We start from the raw sequence: 22,622 nt of genomic DNA on the forward strand, positions 1-22,622 counted from the left end.
ATATTCTCTCTTGGTCTCTGGCTTTTGAAAGGTTGATCATAATGTGCCTTGGTGTGGCTCTCTAAGTTCCTCTTACTTGGAGTTTGTTCAGCTTCTTGGATGTTTATATTCATGTTTTTCATAAAATTTTGGAAGTTTTAAAACATTATTTCTTCAAATATTCTCTGTGCTCCTTTTTCTCTCTCTTCTATTTCTGACACTTCTACAATGCATATGTTGGTCTGGTTGATGGTGCCCTACAAGACTCTTAGGCTCTGTCCACTTTTCTTCAATCTTTGTTCTTTCTGTCCCTCAGACTTGATCAAGTCCATTGTCCTGTCTTCAGTTCCCTGATTGTTCCTTCTGCTTGTTCAGATCTGTATTTGAATCCATGTGACAAATTTCTCATTTCACTTTTTGTACTTTTTCGCTCCAGAATTCCTTGTTGTTATCTTTTTAGGTTATTGCTTTAATGATATTTCCATTTTTTTATACATTGTTTTCTTGACCTTCTCCACATATTCCTGTAGTTCTTTGAGCTATTTGTTTTTGTTGAGCACCTTTAAGACACGTATTTTAAAGACTTGTCTAGCAGATGTACCATTAGGTATTTTTCAGGAACAGTCTCTTTATTTAATTTTTGCCTTGAATGGACCATACTTTCCTGTTTCTTTGTATGATTTGTGATTTTTGTTGTTGTTGAACATCAGACATTTGAATCTAATAATGTGGTAACTATGGAAATAACATTCTCCTCTCCTTCCCGACAGTTTACTGTTGTTTTGCTAATATTTTTATTTTTATTTTATAAAGTTAATTGTTGTAGGCTGTCTCTGTGCTGATAATAAGCCTGAAGTATAAACTTATGGACTTCTCAGGTCATTTCTGAGCTTTTCCCTGGGATGCATGCTCTCTTTCTAACTTTTCTGGTGTATGCAGTTGGTTTGGAACATCCTGGTCTTTACTGTCTAGCTCTTAAAGGGGAAAAAGTGAAAAAGGAAGGGATGGGGAGAAGGGCAGTGGCCACATAAGTGCCCTGGAGGCCACCTCAGCCAGAACAGGGAGACACTTGCAACAGCGTGGGGAGGTGTGACAGGGGCTGCCTGCCTCTTTAGTCAGTAGCAGCAAACACCATCAGAGTGCACAGTACCTATATTTGGAGGACAGGGTCCCTTTGCCCACCCTGCTCCTGCTTGCTATGTGCAAGCTCCCCAAGGAATATGTGCCCAGCGGCCTTTCAAGGGGCCTGAGTTGAGGACCGGTAGCTGCCACTGAGCTGAGACTGAAACTGACCAGGTGAACTGTAATTTACCCTCCAACTCTTCCCTGTAAGTGACAAGCCTTCAAGAGACTTAAAAATTCCAAAATACAGTTGGCCCTCGAACAACACCAAGGTGATGAGCACCGACTGCCTGTGCAGTTAAAATCCGTGCATAACTCTTGACTCCCTCGGAACTTAACTAGTAATAGCCTACTGTTGACTAGAAGCCTCAATGACAACAAAGCCCGTCAATTAACACATATTTTGTATGTTGTATGTATTGTATACTGCATTCTTACAATAAAGTAAGCTGGAGAAAAGGTTAGAAGAATCTCATAAGGAAGAGAATATACGTTTACAGTACTGTACTTTATGTATCGAAAAAAAATCTGTACCTAAGTGGAGCCACACGGGGCCACTTGCACCTGGGGTGAGGGTGATGGAGATGTATGTGGGGGAGTATACGATGTGTAAATGGTGGGGGAGGGTGATGAGGGAGCAGCCATGTGTAGCTGGGGGCAGTAGGTGATGAGGAGTACACCACAGGTACATGCCGGGGGGGGGCAGGTGATTGGGGAGCAGCCATGTGTACCTAGAAGGAGGAGGGTGGGGGAGCACACCATGTGAACCTGGGGTGAGGGTTATGAAGGAGCATACCATGAGTGCAGTGGGGGAGGGTGATGGGAAGCACACCACATATACATGGCGGGGTGGGTTTAGATGGACACAGAGTCTTTTAGGCAGAAGAAATCACAGTGCAAAAGACACCAACATCACAGCCCGGTAGGCTTGAGGTAAAGCAAAGGCCAGTGTGTGGTGGGAGTGGAATGAGCCGGGAGGACAGGAGCAGGAGAGGTATGTGGGAACGGAAGAGTAGCAGGAGGGGGAGACGTAAGAGACAGAGAGGAGCCTCATTGGCTACCGTAAGGGCCTCTGACTGTGAACAGGGGAGTGGGGGGGTGGCCTCTGGAGAGTTGTGAGTAGAAGCCGAGACCTCTCTTTGACCATTTGCTTTGTTGGAAACAGACCAAAGCTGGGGAAGGGGGAAGCAAGAAGGCTAGTGAGGAGGCTCCTATGGTAATCTGGATAAAAGGAGGCAGCAGGAGAGGGGCAGACAGGAGAAACTGTCATGATGGCTTTTAGCCTGAGCAACTGGCAGAACAGACTAGCCCCTTGCTGAGTTGGGAAGATTGGGTGGGGAGGCTTGGGATGTGGTGGGGTGAAGACCAGGCCCTCGGGGTCCTCCCTCACTTCTCTCCTTCATTTGCTCAGCTAATGACATAGGGGGTATTCTTTTATTCCCAAGTGGGAGCAGATGACTTATTTGCTCATTTATAGATTTCTTAAAACTACAAGGTTTAGAAACAGTAGGAGAAGCAATTACTGTCACTTAGGGAGCATTGCCTCAGGCCCGGAGCTAAGCAGAGTCTACGGATCAACTCATACACAATCACCCTAAGAAGGTCTCTTACGATCTCAGCCTCACAGTCAGGAGCTTGAAGCTTAGGGAAACTGAGTCACATTCCCAAGATCTGATAGAGAGGCATGAAGACAGAAATGAACCCGAGAGCATCCTAGCCCAGACCCTGAGGTATGTGACTTCTGCTTTTGTAAACCTACCCTGATTTTCTTTGTGGTGTACAAGTCAATAAATTCTTTTAAGTGCTCCATTAACTTTGATACTTCGGTCAAGTCAATAGTAATGCAAGGGCACTCCACATTCTTTCCTCTCATTTCTAAGTGTTTGTTTCACACACTTGAAGTTATTCAATACATATAACTCAAGTTATGTCTTCACAATACACAATTATCTTAATAGTGTGAAAAAGTCTTCTTTTATATATGTGTATATATTCAGAAAATCATGGATTATGTCTTCCAAGATAAATAGCTGGTAAAAAAATATTGGTAAGCTGAAAGAAGGGAACCAGAAGAAGAACTGACTTGGATGTATTACCCATCACAAAGAAAACAGGGGCGGGGCTTAATCTACTGCTTCTTTGGGAGGAGGGGGAAGGAGTTAAAAGGAATATCTGTATTAGGTACCTAATAATTTCATCTTGACCCGTCAGGGTTTTATAGAGATGATGCAGTTGAAACACAGCTGAGACACACATGAACGCTGGGGCCCCAATGTGTCACCAAGCTTTGTGAGCAAGGTTAAGTAGGAAAAAAAAAAAACAAAAAAAAAACCCTTCCACCAAAAGTCTTGACTTTTTCTTTCCTGGTTGTATAAGTCAGAAGTTGAGGGAAGAAAGTAGTTTTGCTCACTTCTGACAATGTTTTGAAACAGAAGCCAAAGTAACTGCTAAGAATTCAGTGGTAAGTGGTATTGCACAGAGCAAATCCTAGAACACAAGGCAGAAAAAGAACAACGGCCGTCACATCAGCCCAGCAGACACATGGACTAAATTCTACTCCGGTCCTGTGGATCTCAATGGTTCGTCCACAGGTTTTGACTTTTAGCTTCTATGAGATTACTTATTGCCATCACTGGCCCCCGCATTTTGTTCCTTATCCAACACCTAGTACTCCCCTGTGTGGTCCTATTCTACTCACTGGGGATCTTGTTAAAATGCAGATGCTGACGCAGCAGGTCGTCTGGGGGACCACGAGAGAGTCCGCACTCCTAACAAGCTCCTAGAGAGGCACTTATGCCACCAGCCCCAGCTTTGAGTAGCAAGAACTAGACACTTTAGAAGTACCTGTTGATCTTCATAACATATTATTATTCTCCGTCTCAGAAGAGAAATCGGAGTCATAAAGAGATTAGGTCGCTCCCTTCACCTGACTCTTCCGTAGGTCCTGTGAGCTCTAAGCCCAGAAGGACCCCACGCCGCTCTGTTGCCACCACCCTCGCCCAGGCCACCACTGCTGTCAAATCACCTTTGATCATTCTACTTCTCTGCTAAACACCCCCTAAGGAATTCCTATTCCTTTTCTGTTACGTTCTTTGTCTCTCTTTAAAGCAGTAAGAAGTTGGGTTTCTAACACAACCTGAAGATACTTTAACACATTTAGAGTCACTGTAATATATATTGTAGGTAGTCTTCTACTGCCATCATAGTTTGCTTTTATAACTCCTCCATGTTTCTCTTGTCTTTGAAAAAAGTTTATTACCATCTTTGATGCGGATTTAGAATGCAGACATGTTACTCTTAATCCCAAGAGTAAACACTACAAACATGTATAATAAACCATCAAACTCAATAGTGGCATTCCTTTTGTCCCTGCTGTCTACCCCTCTGCCAGTTGTTATCAACCTAACCTGGGACAGACATGCTATTTCCTCTTCCCGCCTTATCATGTGCTTCCCCGGTTTGGAGAAGCCTCACAAACAAAAATGCTGGGCAGAGTCACCCACGGACGGCAAAAGTAACACTGGAGCTGACTTTCTTTCACTGCAGCGTCTGGTGACAAATGGGAGGCCAGTTTGGGGGTGGGGAACAGAGCACAGAGAACTGGCTCATCAGCTGGAAGGTGGGCTCGAACCCAATGACCTGTAGGATTCTGTCAGTCACTTCATAGGATTTTCTCTCCTCCTTTTTGGAGCTAATAAAACATCCCTGTCGGCCACAAACCCAGTGCTAAGCTCATTTTGTTTTCAGGAATAACGATTACCTTCAAGGGTCTCAAATGAGTAGCCAGCCTACCTTCCCATCAGACAGCTTTTCCTCCACAGAGATGTAAGGGTTAAAATATCAATATACAACAAACAGCAGACAGCAAAACAATATCTCACATCATTTGAAAGTACCTCCCTGAGACATTAAAAGTCTAAAAAAAAAATAGAAAATGTATTAGAGGACACTAAAAGTTTATAAAAGGTCAACTGAAAAGGTAAAAGGCAGGTCAAATGGAAAATGCATGTTGGGTTTTGGCTGAAGTTCCACAGACGACCCAAATGTGTAAAATAAGAGAAAGAATTTCAAACTTCATCATTTTTAACTGTGGGATCTATAGCTTCCACGTTTTTCTACTAGACCAGAGGTCAGGAGTTCCTGCTGCCATCACACTGTCTCGCTGTCCTTCAGGAGCCCAGAGGCAGGGGTCATCTGTTTAATATCCACTGTATGTCACTGAGGCTAAGCACAGCACTTAACACACGGCACCTGTGCTAAAGACACATTTGGCAGGTGACAGAAGGAAACTGTGTGGGTACACACCATCATTTGGGGACCTCTCTGCCACCTCTCTGCCCTCTGTCTAGTTTGACCCAAGTGTGTCCTTACTTCAACTCTGAAATGACTAAAGTCATTTCAAAGAATTTAGGGAGAAAAGTTCACGATGACAGACCGGGGAGGTGGCCTGGACAGGTGAAGAAGCAGACCTGAAAGGTAAGCTAAGGACCTTAACTGCAAGCAAAGGGGGTGGGGACAGTCTGTCTGACCAGCTCTGCATGCTGGAACCATGTAAGGAACACACTTCAGACTTGTGTCGTCCTCCCGGAGGTAGGAGCAGTTTTTACGAACGTGGACTGGGTGCTCAGACTCTGTCTTCTCTCTGTCATTGGCAGAGAGCAGAATAAGAAGCAGGAGACTTAACTGTGCTAGAAGTTTCTGTCCCCAGTGATCAAAGATTATAGATGGGAATGCTGTCATTATTAAAGTAACAACATGAGCTGCCTACCAACAGGACAAGCTATAAAAAAGGCATTTCCTTTTGAATTGCACTCTGTGTGAAGTGTGTTATCTATCTCTAGTAGCTAAAGATAGTAAATGCTTTTATGGAGGGAACAAAAACCTCACATTTTCAAATGGCAGGAAAAAAATTAAACTCCCATTTTAAAAAAAAAATTTTTTTTAACATTTATTTATTTTTGAGACAGAGAGAGACAGAGCATGAACGGGGGAGGGGCAGAGAGAGAGGGAGACACAGAATCGGAAGCAGGCTCCAGGCTCCAAGCTGTCAGCCCAGAGCCCGACGCGGGGCTCGAACTCACGGACCGTGAGATCGTGACCTGAGCTGAAGTCGGACGCTCAACCGACTGAGCCACCCAGGTGCCCCTAAACTCCAATTTTTATATGGGAGAACACTCTAGATGTATCTACTTTACATGAACTGAGTAATGCAAATGGTAAGAAATAGCAATTGAGTTGTCATAGAAAAAAAAGGTGGCATCAGAGTTCGAAAGAATTATCAGAGTAACAATGGCAGAGAGAGTGAGACACACAGGCAGAAAATCAGACAGACACATGGAACTTTCTGGGAAAAAAGTATCAAGGAGGAACTCAATGCTGTGAGGCAATAATTCTTGGGCTTCACTAGATGAAACTGATCTCAAACCACCCCTCTCCACCAACCCTAAATATCTGGTCAGCTGGTCACCTTCTGCCATTGGGATGAACTGGTAAGGAGAACCCTGGTAGCTGTGAAAAGTATATCAGTATCAGTACACAGGCATTTGTGACTTTTAAAACAAATAACTTAAAGATTTCCAGTTACTTTCTTTCACCAAAAACATAAATTCTAAACTAATTTCATCCTGAAGGGGGTGCCCGAGAGCAACACAGTGGAGGGGAATGGCTGAGAGTCCTGGGGAAGCACAGTGTCCCTCCCACCCCCGACCCACCTGGGTCTCTTCACCCACTGTTTCTTTGGAAAATAAACCATGAACACCTTAGAGCTGCAGAGGTCAGAGATGGCGACAGGTGACTGCAGGGCTGTCTCATCACTGTCTCCACATACCTGAAGCACTGTCACATTGAACACTTATGCTTATTCCCCTGGCTCTAAAACAGGCTGCCCCAGAACTGAAGCAGCTCTGTTTGTGTCTCAGCCCTGGTTTGGAAGGTTATTAAACTGTCAAAACACACTCCCCACTATTTCCATTTTCCTGCAGTTGGGGTCATTCAGTCAGACCGCTAGAGTCACTGCAGGTTGACAGATTTGGTACAATTGAGACATAGATTTGGTACAAGACCGAGACATTAGAACAGTCAGGACACCATCAACAAATTCACCATAAATGCACTGCTGGAAAGGAAGAAAAATGTATCTCCCAGTGGAATACTGGATGGAATGCTGCATCTTCTATCTTTTTAAATCAGTATTAGTCACACTAACCAGTATTAAAACAAACCATCTTTCAAGAAAACTCAGATCGCGTTAACACCCCCGATGTCATTACTGACTGTTCTCTTTGATCCCTCTCTATGCGTTTGTGCGATTACACAGTGGGAATCAACTACTCAAAATAACACGTCACCCACTGCCCTCTTCCCCGAACATGGCTTTACAGTTGTCTGGCTAGTTACATGGCCTTCATTTTGACCATTAACTTTGGTGACCACATAATATCCCATAAAGAAGAGAGGCCATCATTGAATCATCCTTTTCTTGGCAGCCCCCATTCCTCCCTTGTCCCCACATTCATCTTGTGGGCACCACGTTCAGTTCAGGCCACCACTCAGACCTTCCTGAAATCCAGGCCCTGCTTGCTCTCCTTCAGACCCACAACTCTGCTTTACCACGGCTTTTATGTTTTTTTCTGATTGTTCTCAAAGTTCCTTTTTTCTTCCAGTTGTACTGAGGTATAACTGACACAGAGCATTGTGTAAGTTGAAGATATAAACATCATGATTTGATATATACTTATGCATTGTAAAAGAATCGCCACAAAGTTATCTAACATCCATCACTCTGCGTGGTTACATATATATTTTTTCCTTTGTGATGAGAAATTTTTTTTTTAATTTTTTTTTTCAACGTTTTTTATTTATTTTTGGGACAGAGAGAGACAGAGCATGAACGGGCGAGGGGCAGAGAGAGAGGGAGACACAGAATTGGAAACAGGCTCCAGGCTCCGAGCCATCAGCCCAGAGCCCGACGCGGGGCTCGAACTCACGGACCGCGAGATCGTGACCTGGCTGAAGTCGGACGCTTAACCGACTGCGCCACCCAGGCGCCCCTGTGATGAGAACTTTTAAGATCTACCCTCTTAGCAGCTTCCAAATATGCAGTATTGTTAACTATAGTCACCATGAACTTACTTACCTTATTACTGGAAGCTTGTACCTCTGACCCTCTTCCCCATCCCACCCCTCGTGCCACAAGCTGTGAAAGGGCAGCAGTGTGGACGTCTTCGTCACACCCTTCCTCCTGTGTGAACACAGCGGCTGCTGCCAAGTTAGCTAATGTCTGAATGAATGAGTGAAGTCTATCTTTCCTCCCTACCCAGGAGGACATGTCCAATGGGCCCTGTCAGCAGCCTGATGTGGAAAGATTGGAGCCAGGGGGGAGACAGCATTTAGGGAGCTCTGGCTTTCTTCAGTGACATTTTGGCCACCTCTATATAGAAAGACTAACTAAAATGAGGAGTGCTTTTTTTTTTTTTTTTTTCAATATATGAAGTTTATTGTCAAATTGGTTTCCATACAACACCCAGTGCTCATCCCAACAGGTATCCTCCTTCAATACCCATCACCCACCCTCCCCTCCCTCCCACCCCCCATCAACCCTCAGTTTGTTCTCAGTTTTTAAGAGTCTCTTATGCTTTGGCTCTCTTCCACTCTAACCTCTTTTTATATGATTCCAATTTGCATTTAAAGTGCTGAGGCTCAGAAGGGACGTGGCCCACTCTGATCTCACAGACCTTAGGCCTCCTAAGCCCCTGTCCAGGTGCCTCTTTTTGTTTCCCAAACCACGGCTTCTCTGCACATCCCTCACCTAGCTCAAGGCACAAATGAGCTAATGGTAGGCCCTAAGCTTCAGCCTTGGTTTCTTCTGGTTCCTGGGCGGACTTGGAGCCCTACTTCTGAACTTCAGTTACACACCTCGTTTGTCAGTATCTTCCCCTGGGTCTTGCTCCAACCTGCATCAGCCCCCTAGAACCACGATGATGAGGTCACAGTCCTCCCCTTGTCCCAGGTAGGAGCAGGTCTGCGATGGTGTAGATCTGCTTTCCTCCACTCAGCCACGCTGGCCTGGGGAGCTGGTTCCAGGATGTGAGCTGCCACTCTCCCCCGTCCTCCAGTGAGCTAGTAGGTTCTCTAAAACCTTCTGCCTTTTCTTCTTCATGCATAAGCAAAGCTCACCAAATCCACTCCCCCCACCCAGATCAACAGAGGAGAAAGGGAGCCACCCCAGCAAGTCCACAAATACTGGCTTGTGTCTCACAAAGATACCATATTCCTGAGCGGTCTATTCTGCATAATATTTATCCTGTGAACCTATCATATGATGTCAGTGCACGGAGTTTCTCTTCCTAGACTGCCACGCCCTGCATGGCCTTCTTACCCTGAATATCTCCCAAGGGCACGGTGCCCTGAGCATTACAGGATCTCAACAAACATCTGCAGAGGGCGTGGATCCCACTGACAGGATGAAGGGGGTATCTACACTGGAATCACTGAAAACCCAACAGGCCCTATTTTTTTATGACTAGTTCTAAACAATCATATCAAAGCGCTTACATTGCTTCCAAGCTTAGTGCTGTGACAGAGGACACAGACCCTGATTTGGTAGTGAAATTATGGAAACCACACACTCCTATGGCACAAAGCAAGTCTTATTTTCTTAAGATACTCTGATAGGTATATCTGGGGATTGGCTATTTCATACTGCTATGGGTCTGCATGAAATGTACAAATGGAAGAAAGAGGGTGACGACTCACTCTAGAGGGGTGGAGGCACCCAAATCAATGTCTCCCAGCAGGTGGTGAATGGGCCCTTTCATCAGCTCCAATGGTAACTATATCATGGCAGGCCTTGGAAGAAAATGAATGCCTCCCATTTCTCCAAATGCCTCCAACTACAAGGTAGAATGGGATCAAACCACAGTGCCCAAGATGTTTGAGAGGCTGGGCTTTGCCCTGAACAGCTGCTCACTGGCAATTCTGGTCTTTCTCCACTGTCTACAAAGGGACTTGATATTTTTTACTTGGGACTCTCCTGCCCTACATTTATGCCATCTTCTAGTGTCCTGCAGTCGGTGCTGTGGCCACAGGACAGACAGCAGCTGTTTGGAGCTCTGCAGCTCCAGAGACTTGGCGGGCATAGTAAAGGCTGGCAGGAAAGGAAGACCACAGGGCCTCTCTTCTTGGTCCCTTCCCCAATCACTCCTTCCCCACTCACTGCCACTTAAACATTCATTCATACTCTTCAGTCCCATCCACCCATATACCAGACTGAGTCTCTCACACACATGGCTTCCCTGCATCCTGAAGTTTTCCTCCATAGCTCTCACCATGGTTGGTGACCATTTGTGCAACTGCGCAGGCTTTCACACACAGTTGTGCAAACTGTGCAACACACAAGTGGGTGAGGGCTGGAACCCAGGCCGCACTGCAGTGTCCCATGCACCTGCTGTACCTCAGCAGCTGTACAGTACATATGGACTGAGTGAGCAGTTCCGGCAGGCCGGGACTCCGGGCTCCAAGCGTGGCCACTCTGAATCCCGACCGCAGGCTGACCAGTTCCCTCAGCTGGCAGACATGAGACTGCCTGGTGCCTGAGATGTAAATCGTACTGAAGCACGGGCTCACTGGGAGGGCCCAAAGTATACAGAAGGGATTAAAATTCAGCACAGTCAATGCTGTTAATGCACTTGGCAAAGCACCCGGGAGAGTGCAGGAAGTGACGACAGAAAAAAAAGAAATTTAGAAGCCTTTGACCCAATTTCTCTGATCTGTTTCTTTCTTGAGCGGGGGCGGGGGGGGGGGGGGGGGATGGGGTCAGACTAATCCAGATGAAATCTGATTTTGCACCCCCCCCCAACTTTAACTGAAAATTTGCACTTCACCTGATGCTGGAATATGAAAGAATAAAAATCCACTTACACGTGAAAAGTGGTATTAACCCTGGTTGAAAGCTTTTAACGCAGAGCAGCCTCTGAACTGTTACGGAAAATACATATTCAGATCTTTTAGTAACATTAAAAAAATAATAAAGGTGATTCCTTAAAAAAAAAAAAAAAACTGGGGAGGGGCGCCTGGCTCAGTCGGTTAAGTGTCTGACTTTGGCTCAGGTCATGATCTCACGGTTTGTGAGTTCAAGCCCCATATCAGGCTCAGTGCTGACAGCTCAGAGCCTAGAGCCTGCTTCAGATTCTGTGTCTCCCTCTTTCTGCCCCTCCCTGCTCTCACTCTGTCTCTCTTTCAAAAATAATAAATAAACATTAAAAAAAAAAAACCTGGGGAGTACCTGGTGGAAGAAAACTGTAAAAGACATAAAAAATAAATGTCTCCACTCCCCTTGCATCTTGAGAACAGCATGTCCTCAGGAGAACAGGAGTAAGAAAACTTACACTCAATCCCCCCAATGCTTTTTTTTTTTTTAATTTATGATTGATATACAAAAAGCTGGACCTATTTAATGGATACGACTTGGTGAGTTTGGAAATAAATACACACTGTGAAGTCGGCACCACTATATATTATAAATCTATTCATCACCTCCAAACTTATTACTGTTATTATGGTGCTAAGAACCCTTAATGTAACAGCTACCGTCTTCATAAAGTTTGAAGTGGACAATACAGTGCTGTTAACCATAAGCTCTACACTGTAGAGTACATCTCTAGGACATATTCATTTCAGTCCTGCATGACTGAAACGTCATAAAAACCAAGGCAAGAACTGCTCCTAGAATTGTGCCTACCTGGGGTGTGCAATGAAAAGAGAGAGCCCCCGCCTTCCACTGCCTAGGTGGAGACTGTGTCCAGCAAGGCAGCAAACACAGGAAGGACGCCTGTCGCCTCACCTCAGCACATAGTGGCCGAAAGACAGGAGCTCTACTGAGCAATGCCCAGCCACCCTGCTATCCCTTCCTTCTCAGAAGGTGCCCTCAAAGGGAAGGAAAACATCTCACATATAATGTGAACAATAGGGAACCAGCCTGTGTCCCAAGGGAGGCTTGAAATCACCCTCCATAGTACCTGAGAATTTTAGATAGGGAAAGCAGTTTGGTAAGAATTAAGAAACCACTAATTTTTTTTTGAGTCTGTGGCATCACTTTGGGTAATGTTCCCTAATTAGGCCAAATGTAACTTGTGCAAAAATGTGCTCTATTTATAAGTACTCAGAATACAAGTGAATGCATAGTAAATACTTGTTGAATGAATGAATAAAAAGCAAACCAAGAGAAAACAAATGGTCAGCAATGACAGGATATCTAAGCAAATCACCATTTAGTAGCATAATTAATATTTAGTCCCAATGCATTATGATGGCAGGGACCCTACTGCTTGTATAGAAATGTATACACGAAATAATTTTTAAGGGTGATGACAGGGAGCAAACAATATGGTTATAGGAACTGCAAAAACATGCATAAAAGGTGCACCACTAATTAGGTAAGAATATGAGGTAACAGACATACAGCCCAATAGACGCTGCACTTTATATCGACACAAATGCACAGTGAGGGTGATCATCAGAACTAAATGAATAAACACAGCCTGAATTTTCTCTTCTAGCATATTCCATAGCAGTGACTTTCACAAATGCTTGCAGAGGACACAAAAAGTGCACAGAGCAGAGACAAGGACGAGGTGTGGGCTGACCTGGAGTGGCGTTGGGGGGCTGCCTGGTGTAGGATACGTTGAAGGCGGGCTCCTCGATCAGCGGTGGGGGATACATGCGCCTCCGGATGAAGAAGCCAGCTCCGCAGCAGAAGAGCACGCCCATCATCAAAAGGAACCTGAGCGAGAGCACAGCGGTGAGCTGGGGCTCAGGGCTCAGCAGTGGGGCTCAGGGTGCAGCAGGGATCTGGGGTTCAGGGCACAGCAGTGGGGCTCAGGGTGCAGCGGGGAGCTGGGGTTCAGGTGCAGCGGCGGGGCTCAGGGCGCAGCGGGGAGCCGGGGTTCAGGGCACAGCGGGGAGCCGGGGCTCAGGGTGCAGCAGCGAGGTGGGGCTCAGGGCACAATAGTGGGGCTCAGGGCACACAGTGGCTGGCCTGGGCCCATGGACTGGGAGATCCGTGGGCACTGACTCCCACGTGCTAGGGTCAGAAGGCAGGGCTCGGTGCCCGGCTCCTCAGGCTGGCCTTCCTCTGACTTTTCCCCCAGGACCTTCTTGGGTGGGTGACACCAGGGAGACCACTGGCCTGCAGACTTCTGGGATGCCCCTGAATGCAGCCCACTCACACTGAGAAGGTCTCTCAGTGTGGTTTCTGTCTCCAATAGCTCCAAATGCTTAGCTGCCTTCCAAGGGTTGGTGCCATCTCTTTCCTGTCCATGGCTCTACCTCAATTCAATTTTAGTCAAAACAGGAGATGCTTTCTCAACCTTGCTTGAATGCCATGGGTGACCCAGCTTTTGCCTCGCTGCCCATGTCCCCCATTTTCCATTCTTCACTGGGAAAGCAACACGGATAAGAACATTTATCCTTTCTAGCCATTTTCTTTCCATTATTACGTGAATATTCAGAAAGAAATTTTACATGGTGACCTTCCCAGAGCACACCTTAATTATAGAAAACTACAGGACTAGAGAAAGTACTCATACTCCATAAAAGAGCCGCAGATATAAAATCTCTATGTTCTAAGTATGGCTGACCTCCTATGTGACCTTAAAGTCTAATGAAGAGTAGAGCAGACTGCTTTAAGGACAGGACCTTTGTCTAATTCATCTGAAAATTCTCTGATATTGTCACATCACTGGCATTCAATAAATGACTGAGAAATGGATAAATGGTTCTTCCCACCTCACATTTGCACTATACCTTGTATTTCTAGAAACATGGGAAGTCATTCTGAGAAGGGCCAAGTTGTCTGTCCTGCACAGACACGGCTGCGAAACTGTGATGGGACTCGTGGAACCTTCCAGAACCTCACTCATGCCCACACTTTGTGGGCAGCCTACTGCCTTGTGAAAGATGAATGAGCAGGAGAGCCCACTGCATTGTGGTCAAAGGCATGTGACCACACAAAAACGAAATTTAAGAAAAAAGGAGGCGATAAAGTCTTTAAGAATATGAATACGATGTTAAGTGTAAGTCCATCAGTCGGTCAGGAAATGATTTGGGAAAGGGCTGAAATTGTGGCTATCGGACCTGTCTTCTAGTTCATTATTCATTCAATAATGTTGAACCACCTGCTCTGGTCCTAGAACCATGTTGCGCATTATAGAGAGTAAGGTAAAGTCCCTTCCCACCCACTAAACCTGAATTGTGATAGAGGAGGGGGATGGCAAACAACAAATTTACAAAATCACTGATTTACAACTCTGGTAAGTGCTAAGAAGGAAAACCAAAGGTGCCGTCGTAAGTGCGTGTGTGTGCACGCACACGCAAGTGCACGTGTGTATACAGTTAAATATACATAATGTAAAAGTGACCATTTTCACCATTTTTACGTGTACAATTCAGTGCAACAAGAGGTTTTAAACAAGGGTATGTGTTATAGCGAGGCGACCTAAAAAACTTCTTTTCCTTCAAAGCAGTATCTGAGCTTAGTTCTGAAGGATGGAAAGAAAGAGGCCAGTTGAAGGGGAGGGAAGGCACATTCTGGGTGGAAAGAACAGCACATGTGTGCCAGCGGGAAGCTGGGTCAGCAAGAGGCCCAGAGGATGGCTGTGGGCCGCAGACGGGGGAGAGGCCGAGGGGGCTGCTGTCTTGGGATACCAAAGAATCCCACTGTGCAGGGGCCTGGCATCTCGGCACTGAGATGCTGGAATCACAAAGGGAACTGTTTCGGCTCTTAAGACTAACTTCCCTGGGGTGGACTCAATGGTGATCTTACATTCAACAGCGGGCTGAACTGTAAGTATCTGAGCACAGAGAGACTGACTGTGCGTAAGGGTTTATGTACAGGGTATATAGTGCTTTTCAAACAGTGCTACCACTCACTCCCAAGAGATGGGCTCCCTGGTTTTGGAAAATGCACAAGAAATCTGAGATAGGGGTCTCTTCCATGGGACAGGCCACAGTGTTGGTTCCACTATCACATGGGATTATTCTTCTCTCTTAGCCAGATATGAATGATACTGAGGCACCTCATCTGATATTGCACCTTAGACTAACAGAGACCAAGTAAGTACCAGGCATGGGCAGAACAAGTCAAAAGGTAGGAGACTGACTACCAGCTTAGGTATCAATCATCAGATTCATTCCTCATTGAAATATTGGTCTGAGAGAACTTATTTTAAGAGAGAAACTGACAAGGGGTCAGGAAAATGAGCTTATAGAACAAGGAAAGAGAGGAAGGGGAAAAAGAGGAGTATAGTAAGAAAAGCTGTTCTTTGAAGCACTAAAGCTTGACTGTCCTCTAGATGTTCCCTTTCATTGCTGAGCAGGTTTGGAAGCTTTACGGGGATTAAGAGAGGAAGTTCATGCCTTTTCCATTATCCAAAGTAATCTGGTTTCTTCAATTCAGTGTGTTTTTTCAATCCCTTCTTGCCCTCCCCCCAGCACTCAGCACAGCAGCTCTCTCCCTGAATGCACGTCCCAGGCATCAGGTGAACCATGATGCAGACCCAGGTGGGTGGGAGCCCCCAGCGGCAGGGCTCACGCACACAATAACCCTGCTGGTTTTTACTCCTTCATAGTGTACTTTCCAGCTCTACTCAAGGGTGCTACTGGTCTAGTTCTTCAAACCATGAAGATTTCATTCAGACTGTGTTGGTCAAAGATTACTCAAGATTTTAGAACTGGGGGGACTTTTGGAAGCATTCTTCTCCAAAACCTTTGTTCTATGGTAAGGAGACAGAAGTCCTTAAAAACGAGGTGGGACCAAGGTTGGAGAGTAGCCCTTCCTTCTTTCTATGTCCAGCTCCATATTCCTATCCTCCTATGCTTCCACAAACACCTGCCTCCCACATGACTCTCCTGCCATTCTCTCACCTTGGTTCTTCTTACCTCCTTGTCCCATCAACATGCTGGTCCCTTTGAACAGAACACCCTCTCTGACACCCAGTCAGAAGCTTTGCAGCTTTTCCCAACTTTTCTGGGATCAGAGGCTCCATCCTGTGTTTCCAGAACACCAGTTTAAAACCCTCCACATAGAATTACCTATTTAGACACCTGCTTCTTTTAGGAGCCTGACTACCCTAAGTGCCTCTCCATGGGACCCTGGTGTGTACGAGACCCTTCATGTTTACTGAGAGAAGGAATGCACAGGAGCCAGGACCCAAGCATCCTTTGACTTTAGCTGGGGCACCTCAGACTCACATCTCCAGCTGTTCTCTGGATGTACCCCCACTTTAGAACCTGTTGTCAGAATCTCCTCTTCTGTCATCTGGCACTCCCTGTTTGATGGCACTCATAAGATGTCTCTGTGCAGGGATCCTGCTCACTCACTGCATACTGTCTTACCAATGTGTCCCAACTCTGATAAGTGACCCTGGCTGGCCTCTAATAGGCACCTGACTGCTGGCTCAGGTAAAGTTTCCTGGGAAAGCCAACAGAAGATGCTCTAGCTTCTAGGCCCTTATGTTTCTCCTGCACTCTCAATTTTTTAAAAAAATCACCTGATGGACGCCTGAGTGGCTCAGTTGGTTGAGTGTCTGACTTCGTGTCAGGTCATGATCTCACAGTTTGTGGGTTCAAGCCCCACATTGGGCTCTGTGCTGACAGCTTGGAGCTTCAGATCCTGTCTCCCTCTCTCTGCCCCTCCTCCACTCTCATTCTGTCTCTCTCTGTCTCTCAAAAATGAATAAACATAAATTTTTTTTTAAATCACCTGATACCTAAATCTTGACAAGTTTTTTTTTTTCATTTTTAGGAACATTTCATTTTTAGGAACATCTGGTGCTTCAGGCTAACCTGGCATAACTTCCTAAGCATTTCAGGACTCTTGCCCCGGACAGTCCTGTCTCCTTCTACCACAAGGCCCCATGGAGGAAAGTTCTGAGGGAAAGCATGCATGAAACTAGGCAAAGCTCTGAAATACCAACTATCCTGATCCTCCCGGTCCCTACTTTGGTACTGGCCCACTTCACTTGAAGTGTACTCAGAGATGTTTACATTCAGAAGATCTTAGGCTAAAAAAAATTACCCTCTATTATAGAGTTTTAGGCACCAACATGGCACTTGGTTCAGGAGGGCTTGCCAGAGGTAGTGACATCAAGACAGGGGATGTCCAAGCCAACCCTAAGGGGGGCTGGGCCAGGGCCCGATGTGACAGGTGAGTCGAGCCCCCAAATGGCCAATGCCCCATCAAGGAGGTGGTGATGGTGATATGGAAGCAGGCTCTCCTATCAAAGACAACGTGACATGTGGAATCCCACTTACTGGCATTTTCCCTAATCAAACTTGGGAACAGTTGTCAGAAGGGAAAGACAAAACCTCACAAAAAATTTCAAGTGGCTGCTGTAACATGCTTATTAGTAAAAGTCTTAATGTCTTTGGAAGTCAGTGATGTCAGAATCTAAAAGTCATAGAGAAGCTTAAGGCTTAACCCTTTGTGGAGCTTGCCTGGATGACACTACCATTGCAGTGAAGCAGAGGAGAGGGCGTGTGGGTGCAGGAAATGCTCTTTTGGTTTTAGGCACATCCTCTCCCACTCACACCCTGCCGTCCCTGAGATGTGAAGCAGTGTCTCAACTATAGACTCAAATACGTTTTTAGACACACCCCTGAGCAGGCACCCTTTAAAGAGGGCAATCCCCTGGGGAATCCTGTTATTAATGGAAACTGCACCTCTCCCCTTCCAGGATGCTCCGTCAGCGTCACTCCCTCATCCCCTCTCAAGGTAGATTTTACAGACTTCCCCCAGGAGAGCTGGAAGAGGGACAAGGATGCAGGCTGTCTGTCCTGAAAGTTATCTACTCAGCTGACACCATGAGTGGGAATGACTTCTAGGCAGCACAGACTTGATCGCAAGTCGGCTAATTCTGAATCTTTCGGACAGTCATCCTCAGCTCCATCTCAGAAACTGGCACAGCAGCTTCTGGAGAACAACAGTCCTCCAGCCTACCTCCCAAAGACGAACTCTTCTTTCCAGCCACCCTCTGTGAAAATGGGAACAAGCTTTCTGCAAACTCGGTGAGGCAACCTGAACATACCTGTGTGCTTGACAGAGGCTGTCCCCGAGACCAAAACCTCAGGTGAAGGTGACGTGACAATACTGAGGCTGGCAGAGCCGTTGGGGGGTGGGTGGTAGACCAAAGCATTCGAGACCAGGAGGGGTTGCGACCTACCAAAAATACCACAGCCTCTGTATGGAGAGGGCCCGCACACAGCACCTGGAGCCACAGCAGTCCTCGTAAGGGCGGCATCTGTAGGAGAGAGGGGGCAGAGGCTGGTCAGTGTCCTGGGTCGGAAGGAAGGCCGAACCATTCATGAGGTCCAGGCCGACTCAGGGCAACGGGCAGAAACACCACCGCTGCATGTCACCAACCAGAACTGAGTGCTGTCTGGTGGCCCAAACAGAAGGTGCAGAGATGGATCTGGCCAGTGCAGGTCAGTGTGATTCAAAGCGCCGGGTTCACTACCCATCTTCAGATGCTGAATCACAATGGTTCCCTTCTGGTGGGGCCTGTGAACCAAGGCCAGCATGAGTCACGCCAGCGCTGCAATGGGAAGGAAGTTCAACAACAGACCCATGTCCACATGCTGTAGACCCTGCTCAGCGCTCGATCCCTGATGATGGTCCAAAGCTGGGTGCACGGCACTGGCAAGTCCCCTGAGGTTCAAATCAGAGCTTATGAAGTCAGACAGATTAGCAAGTTTAGTTCCGGTCTTGCCACTTAATGGCTATGGGACTCTGGCAAGTCACTGGACCTCTGCAAGCCTCAGTTTCCCCATATCTGAGTTTTTGTAGTTTCCTAGTGAAAGTGGTGGGAGGGCAGGATCCCTTTATAGTGCTGCATCCTTATATACTCTGCTGACAGGGCTGTCCTTGTCTCGCTGCCCCCTCCCCTCCACGGTGCCTGAGGCTTGGGGCCCTGTGGGGTGTGGGTGGGGCTCAGGGGCTATTCCTCCCCTAGAATAGCTGCCCAGTCCAGGCCCTTAGGACTCAGTGCAGGCTCCAAGGAGTCAACCCAGCTTCCTATAAGATGCCTGCCACCCCCTTTTTTTGGAAAAGAGAGACGACTATGAAAGCTGAAGCCCCTTGATTCTGCACCTTGGTATTTACAGAGAAACTGTCACTGCAGTGACTTGAGTCCATGTGGCAGTAGGTGGGGAAAAGGGAGAAGGTGGACTGTTTCTCAGTAATGTTGGATGATCATGTATTTGTCATCTAGGTTCCTGCCGACTTTCTTCTTTTAAAAAATAGCCGGGAGAAATACACAATTTGATCCAGGATCTTAGACACTGAATCTGTAGATAATTCTGGTACAAATTGGTTTGCTTTATGCATAATTGTGTAGAAAATAGCTCCCTGGGAAATATTAGCAAAGATTAGTTAAGACGGAGAGTTAGGAGTTATAGTGAAACTCAGCAGACCTGAGTTCCTATGCCGTTTCTCCTTGGTTGGCTCCCAGGGCTTGAGTCCATGTTTTTATTTTATTATTATTATTTTTGAAATGTTTATTTATTTCTGAAAGAGAGAGGAGAGAGAGAGAGAGAGAGAGAGAGAGAGAGAGAGAGAGAGAGAGATACTGTGAGCAGGGGAGGGGCAGAGAGAGAAGGCAACAGAGAATCCCAAGTAGGCTCCATGCCATCAGCACAGAGCCCGATATAGGGCTCAGACTCCTGAACGGAGAGATCATGACCTGAGCCAAAACCCAGAGTCGGACACTTAACTGAGTGAGCTACCTAGGAGCCCTGTTGTGTCTATCTTTTTAAATACCCAGCACCCAACTGCTGCTAAATCTATCATTTCAAGGACAAAACTTATCTGAGAGACTCCTGTCCAGTCACCTCCACCACCAGTACCTCATTCTCCATATGATACAGATGTTTTCACATCCAGTCCTCCCATAATCCACAAACACAGACTTCTACGTACTAGGTAGAACTTGTTGTGATTTCCATGAGATGCTTCCATCCATCGGTGACATAAGATTATCTGTTTAACTTGCCTTAATCAATCAACACATAGTAGAACACTGAAGTGTGTGTCTAAAAATGCTGCTGGTCAAACAAAGGAAAAAAGAGGCAAATAAATCCACAGACTCTTAAATACAAACAATAAACTGGTGGTTCCCAGAGGGGAGGTAGGTGGGCAGGGTGAAATAGGTGAAGGAGATTAAGAGTGCACTTACTCTCATGAGCACTGAGTAACGTATAGAATTGCTGAATCATCATATTGTACATCTGAAGCTAATGTGACACTGTATATGAATTATACTTAAATTAAAAAAAAAAATTTAGGGGTGCCTGGGTGGCTCTGTCGGTTAAGCGTCCGACTTTGGCTCAGGTCATGATCTGACAGTTCGTGGGTTTGAGCCCTGTGTCGGGCTCTGTGCTGACAGCTCAGAGCCTGGAGCCTGCTTCCAATTCTGTGTCTCCCTCTCTCTCTGCCCCTCCCCCACTCACGCTCTTTCTCTCTCTCTCTCAAAAATAAATAAATATTTAAAAAATTAAACAAAAATAAATTTTAAAAATGCCGTGGGTTCTTATAATCTATGCATCCATTAAAAAGCCACACCAGGGCGCCTGGGTGGCGCAGTCGGTTAAGCGTTCGACTTCAGCCAGGTCACGATCTTTCGGTCCGGGAGTTCGAGCCCCGCGTCAGGCTCTGGGCTGATGGCTCGGAGCCTGGAGCCTGTTTCCGATTCTGTGTCTCCCTCTCTCTCTGCCCCTCCCCCGTTCATGCTCTGTCTCTCTCTGCCCGAAAAATAAATAAACGTTGAAAAAAACAATGTTTAAAAAAAATAAAATAAAAAGCCACACTAAGGTGCTACTAAGGAGCTGAGCTTTGCACTGGATCCTGGGATGGGGCGTGAGGGATGGAACAATGAAAAGCCAGACAGAAGTCCCTGCCGAGGAGGAGCTTTCTCTCTAGAAAAGGGAGGCAAACAATAAATAAAAAAAAACACATGAACTGTGTTGGATGGCAGTAAGTCCCACCATGGTGAAAAATAAAGTAAGAGCTGGTAGGCTGAGAGCAAGGGAGAGGGGGCAGTAGATAATAACACAAGTTTAAACAAGGAGTTCAGGGATGACTCACTGAGAAGGTGACATCTGAGCAGAGACCACACAGAAATGCAGCCTGGCAATGACCTGGGCCAGCACAAGGGCTTCAGTGGTGGAGGAGTGTGGCTCTGGGGTGGCTGGACCTGCTGCGCCTCTAGTCCCAGTTGCACAGGGACTGTGGTTGCATTGTGGAGAAGAGTGGTTAAGCATCGAGCGTGAGAGGAGATGAATGGCCCTGTTCAGGGGGTTGGGGGTGGGGCAGGGAATCTGGGCCAGGGCTGGACCAGCAAGGACCCAGCACTGCCCAAACAGCACCCTCTGCTAATGTGATGCACAGCATCATCCACGGTGACCCCGTGGAGCCCTCCTCCTCAAGAATCTCAATGGTCCTGGGTAACCAATATGTGTGTGCTCATGTGCATGTGTGTGTGTGTGTGTGTGCGCGTGCATGCACGCGCATCTGTGTGGAGAAAGAGGGGAGCATTCAAGGGAGAAAAAGGACTTCTTGCTTTTAGGGTAGGTGGAGTCCAAACAATTAATTGTAAATGAAAAGAGATGAAACTCTTTTCTATCATGCATCTGTAAAGATAATCCTCAGCAATTATGTTGGATTCATGATCAATGTGATAATGTGATAGGCAGGTTTCAAAGATGGCCCCAAGATTCTCACCCCTTTGTGTATGTGGTGTGCACGATCCCCTCCCCTAGAGTGCGGAGGGTCCTACAAATATGATGAAATGGCCACCCCCATGATTAGAGAATATTATGTAAGGTTGTATGTTATTTAAGGCTCTCCTGCTGGCTTCAAGAAGTAGCTACTGTGTTGTCAGAGGGACACATGGCTCGGACTGAGGGTGGTCTCCAGGAGCTGACTGCAACCACCAACCAGCCAATGAGGAAACTGGCACGTCAGTCCGACAAGCACAAGGAACTGAACTCCACCAACCTGCACAAACTTGCAGAACCCCAAGCTACAGATGAGGACACAACCCAGCCAACTTCTTGATTTCAGCTTTGTGGGACCCAGAGCAGAGGACTCATAGATGCTATGCCCAGATTTGTGATCTATAAAAATTGTAAGAAAATAAATATACAGTAAAACCTTGGTTTGTGAGCATACTTCATTCCGGAAACCTACTTGTAATCCAAAGCACTCGTACAATCAAAACAAATTTCAAGAACCACTGGCTCAGTTGTGATCACGTGGCATTCAGCATCATGTACAACTTGTATTGCAAGACATCACTTGTTTATCAAGTTAAGATCTGTTAGGAATATTTGCTTGTCTTGCAGAACACCTGCAGGACGAGTTACTTGCAATCCAAGGTTTTACTGTAATAAGTTTGTAGTAATTTATCACGTAGCAACAGAATACTAAGACAAGTAAGGACAAAGGTCACAGGTTATGAGAACTTCGAGGT

At 46.3% G+C, this 22,622-nt stretch overlaps 1 protein-coding gene across 1 annotated transcript in view; it reads right to left on the reverse strand.

Annotated features, from left to right (window-relative positions):
- VOPP1 (VOPP1 WW domain binding protein) overlaps nt 1–22,622 on the reverse strand; it is a 111,406-nt gene that overhangs the window by 13,875 nt on the left and 74,909 nt on the right. The window contains exons 3-4 of the mRNA XM_043588488.1: nt 18,318–18,395; nt 12,744–12,880 (exon numbers count right to left, since the gene is read on the reverse strand). Of these exons, the coding sequence (XP_043444423.1) occupies nt 12,744–12,880; nt 18,318–18,395 (215 nt within the window). The remainder of the gene's footprint in view (nt 1–12,743; nt 12,881–18,317; nt 18,396–22,622) is intronic.

This window comes from Prionailurus bengalensis, chromosome A2 (genome assembly GCF_016509475.1).
Source record: "Prionailurus bengalensis isolate Pbe53 chromosome A2, Fcat_Pben_1.1_paternal_pri, whole genome shotgun sequence".
Classification (NCBI taxonomy): Eukaryota; Metazoa; Chordata; class Mammalia; order Carnivora; family Felidae; genus Prionailurus; species Prionailurus bengalensis.